Raw genomic sequence first — 13,470 nt, forward strand, 5'->3', positions numbered from 1 at the left:
GGCGCGCAGTCGGCGGCGGCCATGGCTCCGAGCGCGCAGGCCGGCGGCGGCCGCGGGCAGGCCCCGGGCTCGGGGCTCCGCCAGGGCATCCGCGCCGTGTTGCTGGGGCCGCCCGGCGCCGGCAAGGGCACCCAGGTGAGGGGGGCGGCGGAGACCCGGGGCCCTGTCCCAAGAGGTGCCCGGGCCCTTCGTCCCGAGCCCTTTCCCTACCGCCGGCCGCAGGCGCCCGGCCCTCCCCCACCCGCAGGGGCCCAGGCGTCCGGGCCTCTCTCCTGGAGAGACCCAGGTGTCCGGGCTCCCTCGCTCTGAGCGGCTCAGCTCTCTGCCCCCCCCCCCCCCGGGGCTCAAGGATCATCTCTCCCATCCCCCCAGCCCAGACGGGCCCCAGCGGTCCAGCCTCCCCCACCCCGAGGGGCCCAGGCGTCCGGGCCCTGTATACGGCCGGGTGTCCCGGCCCCGCTGCCGGGTCGCCCCGCGGGGCCCAGGTGCGCCCAGCCCCGCCACGTGCCGGCCGGCAGAGCGGGACAAGGCCCGAGCAGGGCAGCGGGGGTGCCCTGCTCCCTGGCACCGCCTGCGGCCGAGCTCTGCCGGGGTGGCGCGGCCGGCCCGAGCCGCGCCTCGGCCCACCCCCGGGTCCTGCCTGCGAGCGGCTCCCGTGCCCGCAATGGCCCTGCCTCGCAGCAAGCTCACCTTACACTTGCTCTTTCCCTTAGGCACCGAAGCTGGCTGAGACCTACTGCGTCTGCCACCTGGCCACCGGGGACATGCTGCGGGCCATGGTGGCCTCGGGGTCCGAGCTGGGCAAGCGGCTCAAAGAGACGATGGATTCAGGGAAGCTGGTGGGTAGCGGTAGGATGTGCTGGTAGGGGAGACAGCCTGGCAGCACCTGTAATAACAGCAATCAAAACTCACCCTCTAATGAGAAGCCTGTGTGACAAAGCCTAATTAGAGAGGAGGAAGGACAGGATGCAGGGTGAAGGCAGGAGTGTGAGGTTCTTCCCTCTCTCCTGCAGAAGAAACATCCTATTAAAAAAAAAATCCTTTCTCTTCAAAGTTCCCAGATGCTAGCAACTTGCAGGTCCCTGCGTTGTTTTTTTTTTTCTCATGAGGGTTTTGCCCAGTTGTGGGCATTGGGTGCAGTCTGGGTTCTGGCTTGTGAATGCTCATGATGCAAACCTTACTTCCTTGGAGCTGCAGGATGTTATGCCCATGCTTTGAGGTTTCTTTGTCTCCTCACATAATGTCTAGACTCCTGTTGGGTGAAAAACTGCTGAGAGGTTTCATCTACATCCCAGCTCTCACATGACTGTGTGACTGCAACTGTTAAGGTGAAAATAGAGATTTGAGAGTGTTACTGTGGTAGTTACAGTGGTGCTGTGCAATGCTGTGTGAAAGAGACTCGCTTGGGATCACAAAGAGACAGCACTTAGGATCTCAAACACATTAACCTTCTGAGGATTCATCATCTTGCAAAATGCCTGAAATCTCTTGGGGAAGACCGAGGGATGGCAAATAGCAGTGAATGGCCCCCAAACTATGTAGTGTGAGGTGGATTTTGGGCATCATTCTGCTGGCTGTCACAGGCTCCTAACACCTCAAGGCAAAACAGAGTTTGCAGTCTCTGGGATAGAAGAGTGACGTGGCTTATCTTCAGCCTCTGCTTGAAGCTTGCGTTGCAACACTGAATATGCAATACGCCAGCTGGTTATGAAAGATAGGGACGTTATCTAGGAAGACTAGTGCTATCTGTCGTGCATGTGTTGCAGAGGACACCAGGCTGCTCCACATGTATATCCGAGCAGCATATTCTGGCTTTGAGATAAATTAGTTGAAGGGAGCGTAACAGTGTTCAGAGCCCAGGATGGTTATTCATGCTTGATTACAAAGCAGGACACCTTTCCCCAAAAGGGAGGGCCGCAATAATCAGAAAAGCACAGAAGTAACTTGTTGCTTCACCCAAACCACCCTCTACCCATACACCTGTCCAGGGCTCTTGTTTCTCTGCGTGATAGTCTGGTCCCAAATCCTGCTAGGTCCTAGCTGGAGAAAACTGCATTGCTGCTGGTGGAGAAAGCTATTCTCAAATAAACTGCTATTGTTGGGGCTGCAGTATCTATTTAGTGTTCTCGAAATGCTGCAGCATAGAAAAGGAACTAATCCCAGTGGTATGCTGAGATCATGGCATGGGAAAAACTAAGCAGCAGGCAGAGCTTGTCAGCAACTATTTGGGCGTTTACCTTCACACTAGGTTTACGAGTCAATGAACAGCTCAAGGGCTTTACCCTTCCTGGCTGCACCTGCCTACCCAAGGAGATTTGTGCATGAAGGGTACAAAGTAACAGGAATTAAAGTTTACGTTGATATCAGTGTTGGCTGTATCATGAATTGGTTTAAAAGTAATTTGTAGATAGTTTGTCTTCAGGCTGACAGTCTTGTTTGAAATAGGGCAAGCCTTGTTAATGTAATGCTGAGGTTAAAGCTCTCCTCTGAGTCCCTGCACAGGCCAGAGCATCCCTGGCTTGAAACATCTCATTAGCCATGTCTTAATGTTGACACTCGCAGGGAGTGCTTCCCTGACGGGGGCACGTCTGAACATGCAGCGTTCGCCCTGTTACAACAGTCCTGTGCTGTTACTGCTGCCTCAGGCTTAGGACAGCTGTAAAAAGGCTCTGATGCTGGCTAGGCACTGATGCGATGATGGTAGCTCTGCGGGCAGCTGCATGTAAAATCAGGGTGTGCCCTGCGCAGAGCTGGGCCAGTCCTGCCTCCTGCATGTCCTAACCATGCACGTATCTCTGCCCTCCGCAGGTGAGCGACGAGATGGTGGTGGAGCTGATTGAGAATAACCTTGACTCCCCTCCTTGCAAAAATGGCTTCCTTCTGGATGGCTTCCCACGCACTGTGAAGCAGGCAGAAATGGTACATGAGCTCCCATCTGGGGACTGCTCCGGCATCGTCTTCCTCTCTGGAGATGGGAACCCCTTGGCCATGGGTCTGCCTCCTAAGTCAAGTGTTTTCTGTTGTAGCTGGATGAGCTCCTGGAGAAGAGGAGAGAGAAGCTGGATTCTGTCATCGAGTTCAGCATCCCCGACTCCTTACTTATCCGGAGAATCACTGGACGGTAACTCTTCTCTCCCAAAAATCTGGTGGATGGGAAGGGATTCTCTATTTTGTGGGAGAACATCCTTGTTTTGGATTCTCGAGTCGTTCTCACAATGCTTAGGGCTAGCTGCAGTCCTGGTCTGTATTAGATTTCTGCTCTGTTTGAGCCTTCCTGCCCTGATCCATCACCTGCTCTCCCTGGCCTGAGCCAGCCTTCAGCAGAGCCCCTTTGTTGCCCTATAAATGCTGATAGGAATCAGTGTACTGGGTGACCCAGCTCAGATTTTAAGCCTGGTGTCTGACAGCTAATGCCTTCATGCTGTTGCTTCTCTGGTGCTATTATGCTCCCTTATGTGAGACAGGGCACTACTGAACATCCTGTCCAGGGTCAGCTGTGATCCTGCAGGGACAGAGACATCTCCCACTGTTCCCTGGTGGACTGCATTGCCCTCGCATCTTCCTGAGCCAACCCCCCTTTCCCAGTGAACCACCCCTTCTCCATCCTAATGCAGCTGCTTCCCCCCCTCCCCCCAAAAAAAAGTGTTTGAAGAGGTCCTTGGTACAGAAATAGCTAAAAGAGTTTTTCTTAATAGAGACTAATTGTCTTGCTGTCGCAGATGTTTCCATGCTGATGAACGGCAGGTTTGGGAGACCTTGTCCTCGCACAAGGGTACTTTGCTGACACTTGCTTTCTGTCTTAGGCTGATTCATCCGGCAAGTGGCCGTTCTTATCATGAGGAGTTCAGACCCCCGAAAGAGCACATGAAGGATGATGTATGTGAGCTCCTGAGGCCAGAGCTTATGTTGCTTTGGGTTTAGCTGGTGCTTTGCAGCATCCCTGGAAAAAACTGTTTTCATTCTCTCATATCTTCTGTCCTGCCTTTCTGGGGAGCATGGGGAACTGCCTGGGAAGCCTGGGCCAACCACAGCTCAGGGAGCGCGAGGCCTGCAGGGATGAGCGAAGGGCATGGTGTTCGGCAGAGCCAGCCCGGGCTCTGCTAGCCTCAGAACTCATTCGACCCTGTCCATAGTTCACGCTGCAGTGGGCTGCGACTGACTTTCCTCCTGGGGAGCAAATGTAGCTGGCGTTTGTTCTCAATGCTCCTTGGGCTCCCTTTAGCAAGCAGAGTGGTATGTGAGGGAAAGGCCGTGATGCCGAATCCTCCTCTCTTTGGTGAACTGCTCTGGGACTTGGTTTGGCTGCCCTGCATTCGCTCCGCTCTCTTGTGCTGAGTGGGGACTTGCCTCTGCGGCTCCATATTGTAGCCTGACTTGGAGGAAGGGAACAGGGGTTGTCGTAACTGCACAGAGAAGGGGGGAGCGCGCCAGGCTGCAGCTAGCTAGAGACTGTCCCCTTGCTTCTCCCAGGTCACTGGAGAGCCTCTGATCCGCCGTTCAGATGATAATGAAACAGCCTTGAAAACCCGCCTGAAGGCCTATCACACGCAGACCTCCCCGCTGGTCTCCTACTACAGCAAGCGAGGGATCCACACAGCTGTGGACGCCTCCCAGTCTCCCGACGTGGTGTTTGCTAGCATCCTGGCAGCCTTCTCGAGAGCAACATGTAAAGACCTGGTTATGTTCATTTAGGGCTCCATGCTAGGATGGAGTTCTCCTTGTTTGGGTTTTTTTTTCCTCTTTCTCTCTCTCTCCATCTCTCTCTGTCTCTCTCTGTCTGTTTGGGGCCAGGGAGGGTGAAGAGCTAAGCAGAGTAGAAGAGAAGGGGATGATGCAGCCCAAGGCAGGGCTGTGCAAATTCTCTATTAAACAAGCTGTTAACGGTCTCTATCTCAGTATATGTACATGTCAGTCTGTCTGCAGATGCTGGTGATTTGGCCCCTAGAGGTCGCAGCAAGCCCAACCTCCAGCCATCTGCTGCCAGAAATGGGGTTTGCACCCGTTTGGGTCAAAAGGCTTTTGTTTCCCTGTAGAGGTTTCTCCTGAGGAGAAAGAGATGCACTTTCTGCTATTCCTGGCTGCTCTGCAGGGAACTAGCAGGAGAGTGGAGGTCAGGACTGAGCAGAGGGGGTACAGATCTTCACAGGGTGCCCAACAGGTGATACTCTCTGACTGCAAGAAATAACACGAGGGTTGCTTGTGGGAAGCATGTGAAAGGCTGTGCGAGTTGGCTCGGGGAGCTGCTGTGGGGGAGAGAGCTTAACTGCGTATGTGAGTGCAGCTTGCTGCTGTTCAGGGCTGGGTGAGAACTTGTTCTTACTTTGTGTTTCGTTCTCTGTGTGACAGCAAGTTTCCCTGGAGCAGTCTGTTTTCCTCCCCATTCTGATGACACTCATGGGGCAGAGAAAGAGCGGGTGAGAGATGGGGCTTTTCAGACTCGTCGTCTCAGGACCCCTAAACCTTTTCCAGTTGAGATGTGGACCTCCAATACAACAAATGTTAGTGAGATGCTGTTTCCTCTTAACAAGATAGTGCAGCTGCTTGGGATCTCCTGAGGATAAGAACAGGACTTGGGAGTCATTTTTCCCTCTGTGCTCTTTCTGTGGCTTTGGCCAAGGAGATGAAGATGTCTTAAGCCTCTCCTGATCCCAAAGTCTAAATAAAGCATTATTTCAAAATGCATAGTCTTTCAAGGCCAGAGAGACAGTTATTAACCACTGCTTTCGTGTGCCCTTGAGCCAGCAACCTTCCTTATGAGATCATGGAAATGTCTCTTAAGAAAACCAAATAGCTCAGTCTGGCTCTCCATTTGAAGACACTGTGCATTACGGTTAGTGCCTCAGCCTTACGCTGCCATATAGTAACCCTATAAGCTAGCAATGACCTTTGCTCATGTAAGAATTCAGCTCTATCTAGAGGCCCCTGCTGTAAACACAGATTGGTGTCCTTTAGCTTTCCATACGTGTTTGCTGACTTAGTGTTACTGAGTACCCTTCTTTTAGGGGAGATGACATGCCTCCCTCTGCTGTGAGGCAAGCTGCTGTGGGTGGTATGTCCAGGGCAGATGTCCAACCCTCAGGAATCCTTTACTTTTTTTTTTTCCCCTTGGTAATTTCTCTTTTGTCAGAAAAATCACTCACTGTCCTTTTACATCCTTTCCAGGGAAACAACCTCTTCCCTTTCAGCGAACTGAAAATAACCCTAGAAACTGAAAGCAGTTGTCTTGTTGCTCTGGAAAGCATATGACTGCGTGGATATGGGTCTGAAAGTAACCAGCAGTTCTGATTTCGTCAGCAGCCCATGGTCCTCTGAGATTTCCCAGATGGTCGTTGCCTTGTTGATCGTGTCTCGCTTCCCTGTGAAAGGGCAGCCCCAGCACACAGAGTCAGTGTGCTAGGAGGTCAGAATAGTAGCAGCAGAACTATCGTGTTCCAGGTAGCAGAGAGGAGAGCGTACGTTAAAGCCGCCTCTTCATCTCAGTGATTATAAAGAAACTACAAGAAGTAGCTTTTATCTTGGCATTTTGTGGCCAGTTCATGCTCCTGGATTTGGTTGAGGTTTTATTCTACAGTAAGAACATGTTCTTCCAGTCTCTGCTCCTTTCCCCCTCATGTTCGCTTTGTATCCAGCTCACTGGTCTTTTTCAGCCATAAACCATGATTCATTTTGTTTTTTTTCCCTAAATCTATTTTTTTCTGTTCCCATTTATTCCAGCTGAGTGACTCCGTGAACCAGATGAGACACCACCAAATGCTGCACACTCTGCTACATCACCCATTGCATTCCTCCTTGGGACACGGGGGAGGCAGGGTGGCAACTGGGAAGGGGAATGATTGATAAGAGGGGAAAAGGAGGTGGCAGACAAGGGGAGGTGGGCTTGATTTGGTTGGCTTTTTTTTTGGGGGGGGGGAGGTTTGGGGATTTCTTTTTTATTTTTTATTCTTCAGAATCATTTTGAAGAGGAGATGGTTTTCTCCTTAGAAATCAATGTTTAGGGAGGCAAAACAATTGTAGAGGGAAACAACTATGCCAATGATCAGACCCAGGTCTTTGACCTGCTAGGAGGATAGGGCTAGATGCCATTTCAGGCTTCTTCAGGACTTGCAGTGTTTGTCTCATGCGCCTCTAGTATTCTGCGGCTATTGTAAGGTTTATTGGACTTACTAAACTCGATTCTCGTCATTAAGGACCAAAATGAACAAGTGACTCATTAGCTCTGAAATGGAAAGGGAAAAGAGATGCCATGGTCTTTTCCTGGAATTTTTGTTTTCTCTTGTTCCACTGCATTCCTAAACCCCAGCACTTACTTCCCAAGGTTTTTCCGCTGCTGAACGGAGGGGCCATAGCTCTAGTCCAAGCATGCCTTACTTGGCGATAGGGTGACTTTTCTGTGATCTTGAGCAAACAGGAATTCACATAATGCTGAAGAAATGCAAAAAGAGACTTTCTTATTTCAAAAATGACACTTAATTGGTCATTTCTTTATAGATCAACTGGTGCCTTGTCTAAACTCTGAATGAATAATAAAATAACCCCTTTACATTTTGTATCTGTCGCTGTGTCTTCTTTGACCTGCAGACAGCGTGGAAGAAGACGGGGAGCAGACGACAGCCTACTAACACTTGAGCAGGGTGGATCTTTTTATCTGATCTTATCTCAAGGATGTTATTCTGTGCACTGAAAAATGTCTTTTAATTCCTCTTATTTCTTTTCCTTGCTGAGTGTGTTCCAATGCTGTATTATCACCGTAGCAATGTGGTCTCTTGCTGATTTTTGTGTCTGTTTCTTGATGTATGGAGCTGAAATCACTGAACCCCTGTGTGTCCTGATCCTTTCCTGGTCAGAGCTGCTTTCAGCTATTTTTATAGCTGACATAATTCCGAGCCATTTTTTCCCCCTCCCTTTGCATTGCTAGTGTGTGGAGCAGCTGATGTTCTTTTTCTTCCTCTCCTCCTGCCGCAATGGCAAGCCAGATAGCATCTTCTGTTTCTACTGATTTACCCTGTGCCTTTCATATCATGTTGCATCCTTTTGCCCCTTCCCCCCACCCCCGTGTGTAGTCTCTCTAGCTAAACACACAAAATCTGCTCTAACACAGGCTTTGAAAGCATTTTCTTGTCTCCCTTTATCCTGCCACCCTGTGACTGGCTCTCTGAGGTATCCCAGAGAAAGGCTGTTCTTGATGTGCTGATGAAGGCTCTCTGTTTCTCCACAATGCCCTTTGTGCCACAGTTGCAGCCCTACTTCTGTTTGGTGCTTTGATTTAGGCACTGTAGACAAGACATCAGAAAGTGTCAGGTTGCATACGCCCATTTCCTCCAGAAATGACTGATTTCTCCAGTGTTGTTAGGCTTTCTTGCTCCTCAGTCATTCAGTCTCCCTGTGCTCTAGTGTTTTCCTTACCTCTTTGATTAACGTTTTCTTTCCTTTGAAGGCAAGCTTGTGCTTCTCTGGCATTTGTGGTATTCTTCCCTCATTTCTTTTGATGATGGATGTTAAACTATGCTCTTCGTCACTATTCATGATTGTGTCTTTTCACTGCATGCCTACTGTTGTTTTAAAAACCTGTTCTGCCTGCTCTTCCGAAGTTTCTAGTACATGGGACGGGAGACCTGGCTCCTCTGAGTTGGGCTTCTTCCATTTGACCCCCAATTTATCCAAGTGTAGAATATGAAATGAATTATTGGGTTGCTGTGGGAATGGGTGCTGTGGGGAGGCTATTTAGCTCAAGCAAGCCCATGTCCTCTCTGCTTGGATCTGTTTTGTGACCTGTCTCTGTCACATTGACCTTGAATGTTTTCACAGCATGGGATGCTCTGCAGGTGCTGTAAATTCCTTCTGTTCAATGATTTCACTCTAGCAAGCTGCTTATCAGGCATTCTTTTAAAAAATGTGTTCATATTTCATACAAACAATTATTCAGCAACCATAAAAGGAAAAAATTCCTATTTATAGCACAAGGACTAACATCAAATAGGACACTGAATTCTCTCTGATAGAAGAGTGACCTGTTCTCTAATGCAGCAATACTTCTGCTGAAAAGCAGCAGTATCTTGGATGGGGGGAAGGGATGAAAAGCCCTGGGCCATCTCTTTCCATTAAAGATGTGCTGCAGTCCTAAAAATGTATGCCCTTCTCCCTTCCAGATGAAACCATCTGTGAAAAATATATTGTAGAAAAACCTTTCATTGTGGATTTGTGGTGAGTAATGATGAGCCTGGTGACTTGTGATGGTCTTATATGGAACTGGTCTTAAGTTTGTGATCAATACCTGATTGCTGACCTTGGGCTGGGAGCAAGGGCAGTCATTGCAAAGAGTGTCTGCTGTGGAAAAGTAGCACAAATCTCTGGCCTGCACAGGGCTTATACGAAGGGTGATCGCAGTATGTGTATGTGCACAGCCCTGATGCAGAAAGAGCACGTGGGATTGAGGAACAAAGAACTGGCTGAGAGCAATGAATGTAGAGGTTGGAAAGGTGAAGAGAATGCACTTTAGGCTGGTGCTGCACAGCACTGTTCCAGGGATGCATGCAGTAACTGCTACAGAGAAGGTGAGTGCCTGTTTTTTTCTGAGCCCACCTCATGTGATTGTGTCTCTGCTCTCCCTTCCCTTTCCCTAGGAATGTCAAGCCATGCCTCCTCCACCATGGCACTACTGCTATCGCTGGCCTTTGCCTGCTGCTGTTCTCCACTCCTACCCTGTCCTGTCCCTTTCCATGGTTTCCAGTATCTCTTTAAGAAGAACTGCAGTGGATGAGACCAAGTGAGGCCCTGGGAGGTGGAGGACCAGGAGATGGGATTCCCCCTTCTGTTGCTGTGGCAACTGTTGCGAAGGGAAGTGGCAAACCCCCGAGACTGGAGAGGTGTGATGGGGAGGCTGCCTGGCTGCAGAGGAGTGCGATGGGGAGGCTCTGTGGCCGTGGAGGCAGGGCTGCAGTGACATCACGCCGGGGAGGTGGTGCAGAGCAAAGGCGAGTGGGAAAGGGAGAGCGAGGGAGACTGCAGAAGGAAGGGAGCTGCATCACGAGTGAGCTCCAGGGCGAGGTAAGAGACCCTCTGGGGGCAACGGGTCAGGGCAGACTCCATGGGTGGGTGCAGGGTCAGAGCCTTCCTCAGCATCTTTCTGGCTAACATGCTGATGTGAAGCTGGCTCTTTGGTAGCAGCAATACTGTACAATGCCCTAATACTTGGCACAGCAGGGCTTGCCTTTTGGACAGCTGGACCAGGTCAGAGCATAGATGGCTGGTGCTGAAGCTGCAAACATGTCCCCCAGGACACCAGTTTGTACCAGGAGCAGCTGAAACTCCTGGATGGTCTAAAGGGACTGGAGAGCATCTCTGGTCTATCGGGAGAGGGGGATCAGAGTTCCCTCTCAGGACTAAGCCACAAATCATTGAACAAACAAGTCAGAAGTTTGGAATCCCAGTCTGCCCAGTCTGCATCTAGCTAACAGAGGGCTGTAAGCAGGACTAGTGCACTGGGACACAGCCCAGCAGTGTGCATTTGGGGTTGATATCCTGAACTACACATCTCCAATAACCTCAACACTTACCCTGCCAATGCAGGAAGCAGTAGTTCTGGGGAAGGCTGGACCAGGCGATCAGGTGTGTGTTTATTGCCAGGAGCTCTCTGGATGTTGATCCTGGGGATCTGCAGACCTGGAATGCAGAATAATGAAGTCCTTGAAACTGTCCTGGATGTCATGTTGCCTTTTAGCATAATGGTTGCATAACGGGATCCAATCTGCTAGCAGAGAGAACACGGGCTGATGGTCACCTTTGCGCCCTGCAGCATCCCAGTGGTACCTAAGCACTGTCCTGGCCAATGGCCAGGGGGTGAACTTCATCTCCCTCTAATCCAAAAGCTGGGCTCGTTCTTTCACTCTAATGCTTGAAAAAGCTGGTGATCTTACAGCTCTGATTTCATGGCAGAGAGGCATACAGATTCTACACCTACAAGCAGGCTGGAGAGCAGGGCCCCGCAGCACGTTAGCAGGCTAGAAAGTGAGTTCATTAGCATCAGCTCAATCTATGCTAACCTGACTTTCTTCCACCAGAACCCACAGTGCGTATGACTGAGGAAAGTGCATCTGGGTTTACAAACCCATTGCTGGCAGTCCTCTGTGGGTGTCATAAACCAGTTACCGGGGTGGAGATGGATAAGGAAAAGAGCAGAGTCTCAGCTGGGCTGAAGAAACCCTGTTTGAAATCCAAGAGCAGAAAGGAACCAATGCCCTTGTCACAACAGTTTTGTTAAAGTAACTTTCACATGTTAACCATGTCTGCAGACCACAAGAAATCATCTAAATGATTGGGGACAGCAGCGGGGCCATGGAGAGATGCAGCAAAGAATGCTTGAGTGTATATGAGAGAGTAGAAGTGCAATAATGAGAATAAATATGCCTTAATTAGGCAAGGCTGTTGATACAAGGTGCATGACGCTCCCTCATGAAGGCACAAATGCTGGGTCTACGTAGAGCATTTGGGAATAGCCTGGGGTAGCTATGCTGCAGCTTACTTTATGGTAAGTCTGCAAACAGGAACAGCTTGTGCTGCTGTGTGTGACTTAAACATGGTAGTGTTGAGTCAGAGACCCCACAGCTGGAGACTTTCAGGAACAGGCTGGTTGAGGGGAGGTTGCAGTGTTATCACCCAGGGGGCTCTGTGGCCAGCTGCATTTGGTGTCTCTGACATGGGCACATGAGAGGAGAGGCTCTGCTAGCAGCTATGTGCTGCCTTTCAGTGGGAGGGAGCCAGCAGGGACCTGCTGTGGATAGGCCCAAGCAGTCACAAATGCCCCTGCCTGGCACTGCCCAAACTGGGCTCCAGTTTACGGTTTGTAAAGGAGATAGGGAGGAGTTAACGCTGTCCTCCTGCAGTTTCCTTCCCTGACGTTAGTTGCTGGCCATGCAGAATGGCAAACATAGTAAGGACTGTTCCTAAGTCATATTTCAACTTGATTTTTCAAGGCTATTCAAAATTTAGTGGGGACATGGGACCAAGACCTTTTACAAACAGAAAGCCCCATGCTAAACCTCCTAGTCTCTGACCTTCTCCACTGCTCAGCTGTTTCTCCTTGCTGTTCCCCTTATAACTTGCCTGCATTGTGAAGGGAACGATCACGTGAATATTACATAGTCTGTGGCTCCACATCAGCAAAGCAGTTGAGCCTATAACGTGCTTCTAGTGCTTTCATGCATTCCACAGCCATGCTGTATTCTCCACATCTGGTCTCTACTGGCAACCACTGGGCAGATGTGGGACCTTTCTTTACTGCTTCTTTTGCCCTTTGGTGCAGGAGGAAGGATGGCAGGTGATTTCACTTGCCAGAGATACAGCATAGATACACTGGGAATTTGTGATCTGCTGATACTTGGCCCCTAACACTTGCCTGCCTAGGAAGAGAGGACTACAGACCTGGGAGCTGCTGCAGAGGCTTGCTACCTTTTGTACCAGTGTCCAGAGAGGGCCCCATCAGCTAAGCCAGGTCCTGCGTGATGTTTTAATCCCTCCTGTTCCATGGTCTATCTTAGCTGTGACTCCACTGCAGTGACTGTTTTCCAGTTCCTTTGGCAGGGACACACGCAGGCACTCACAGAAGTGTATCTTGTGTTTGTTTTCACTCCTTATCTGGTATGTTGAAAGGTGCGTCAGGGAGAGCGGATGGGTGTGTTTCTGCTACTGCCTGGGCCACTCTGGAGTCTCCCTAAACCTCAGCTGGAATTTCTCACTGCTGAGGTGGCTGTTTGTATAATAGCCAAGGTCACCTGAGCAATCAATAGTTCCCTGGTTCCTAATGGAAATATTATCCCCCTGCTGGGCCAAATCAGCATTCACATTTTTGCTGGAAGCCTGGCCTTAGCTGTCATTAACTCTGAGGGGATCTACAGGGATGAGCTGCTAGGGCCCTACCCTGTTGCTTCTTTTTAATTCCTACCAATATCACCTTTTCTCTTTGGAGCTAACTGAGAAGGGCTGGAAGCATACTGAGAAATTGCCAAAGCTGTCTGACTCTCTTCAGTCTCAGCCTCTCTCCTGGCTTTCCACCAGCAGCTCATTCTCTTTGCTTGCTGCTCTGAGAGCAGTCAATGGGATTTACATAGCCAAGTGCATTGCTAATATAAATCCTGATCCACAGGCTCCAGGAGAACTTGGTTCAGCCACTTCTAGCAAAAGAAAAGCTGCTCCTTTCACGCAGCAGGACCTGCATCTTAGGTCAGGCAGAATCCGAGCTGGAAGACAAGACACCCATAGTAAGGCTCCATGGCTGCAAATAAATTTCCCTTGCAAATAGGCATAGGCACTCTCTCCCTGGAGCCTGATTTCTGCTGGTTCCATCACAGACATCCAAAGGCTGGACCATGGCTCTGGGCTTTGGAGTTTCCTCTCAGTGGAGAACACTGTGAGGTTTGTTTTGCCTTTGGGACAGTTGGAACATCCTTGCTGTGTATTGTTAGCACCTCTGTCACT

At 50.2% G+C, this 13,470-nt stretch overlaps 3 protein-coding genes across 16 annotated transcripts in view; 2 read left to right on the plus strand and 1 right to left on the minus strand.

The window, feature by feature from the left end:
* AZIN2 (antizyme inhibitor 2) overlaps positions 1-13,470 on the minus strand; it is a 31,170-nt gene that overhangs the window by 7,454 nt on the left and 10,246 nt on the right. For all 8 annotated transcript variants that reach the window (XM_062593898.1, XM_062593895.1, XM_062593891.1 and 5 more), the window contains 2 exons: positions 10,554-10,659; positions 691-886 (listed from right to left, as the gene is read on the minus strand). The gene's annotated coding sequence lies outside the window, so the exon portion shown is untranslated. The remainder of the gene's footprint in view (positions 1-690; positions 887-10,553; positions 10,660-13,470) is intronic.
* The window catches only part of AK2 (adenylate kinase 2), a 20,248-nt gene continuing 6,778 nt past the window's right edge, over positions 1-13,470 (plus strand). For 3 of the 6 annotated variants that reach the window (XM_062593901.1, XM_062593902.1, XM_062593903.1), the window contains exons 1-8: positions 8-135; positions 714-839; positions 2,809-2,919; positions 3,027-3,121; positions 3,804-3,876; positions 4,471-4,666; positions 5,347-5,498; positions 9,621-10,044. In XM_062593901.1, coding sequence (XP_062449885.1) covers positions 22-135; positions 714-839; positions 2,809-2,919; positions 3,027-3,121; positions 3,804-3,876; positions 4,471-4,666; positions 5,347-5,498; positions 9,621-9,767 — 1,014 coding nt within the window. In that variant the 5' untranslated portion in view covers positions 8-21 and the 3' untranslated portion in view covers positions 9,768-10,044. The other 3 variants (XM_062593904.1, XM_062593907.1, XM_062593906.1) reach the window with 3 other exon arrangements.
* Positions 9,972-13,470, plus strand: part of RNF19B (ring finger protein 19B) — a 26,010-nt gene continuing 22,511 nt past the window's right edge. For both annotated transcript variants that reach the window (XM_062593887.1, XM_062593888.1), the window contains exon 1: positions 9,972-10,044. The gene's annotated coding sequence lies outside the window, so the exon portion shown is untranslated. The remainder of the gene's footprint in view (positions 10,045-13,470) is intronic.

Source organism: Rhea pennata, chromosome 23, assembly GCF_028389875.1.
Source record: "Rhea pennata isolate bPtePen1 chromosome 23, bPtePen1.pri, whole genome shotgun sequence".
NCBI lineage: Eukaryota > Metazoa > Chordata > Aves > Rheiformes > Rheidae > Rhea > Rhea pennata.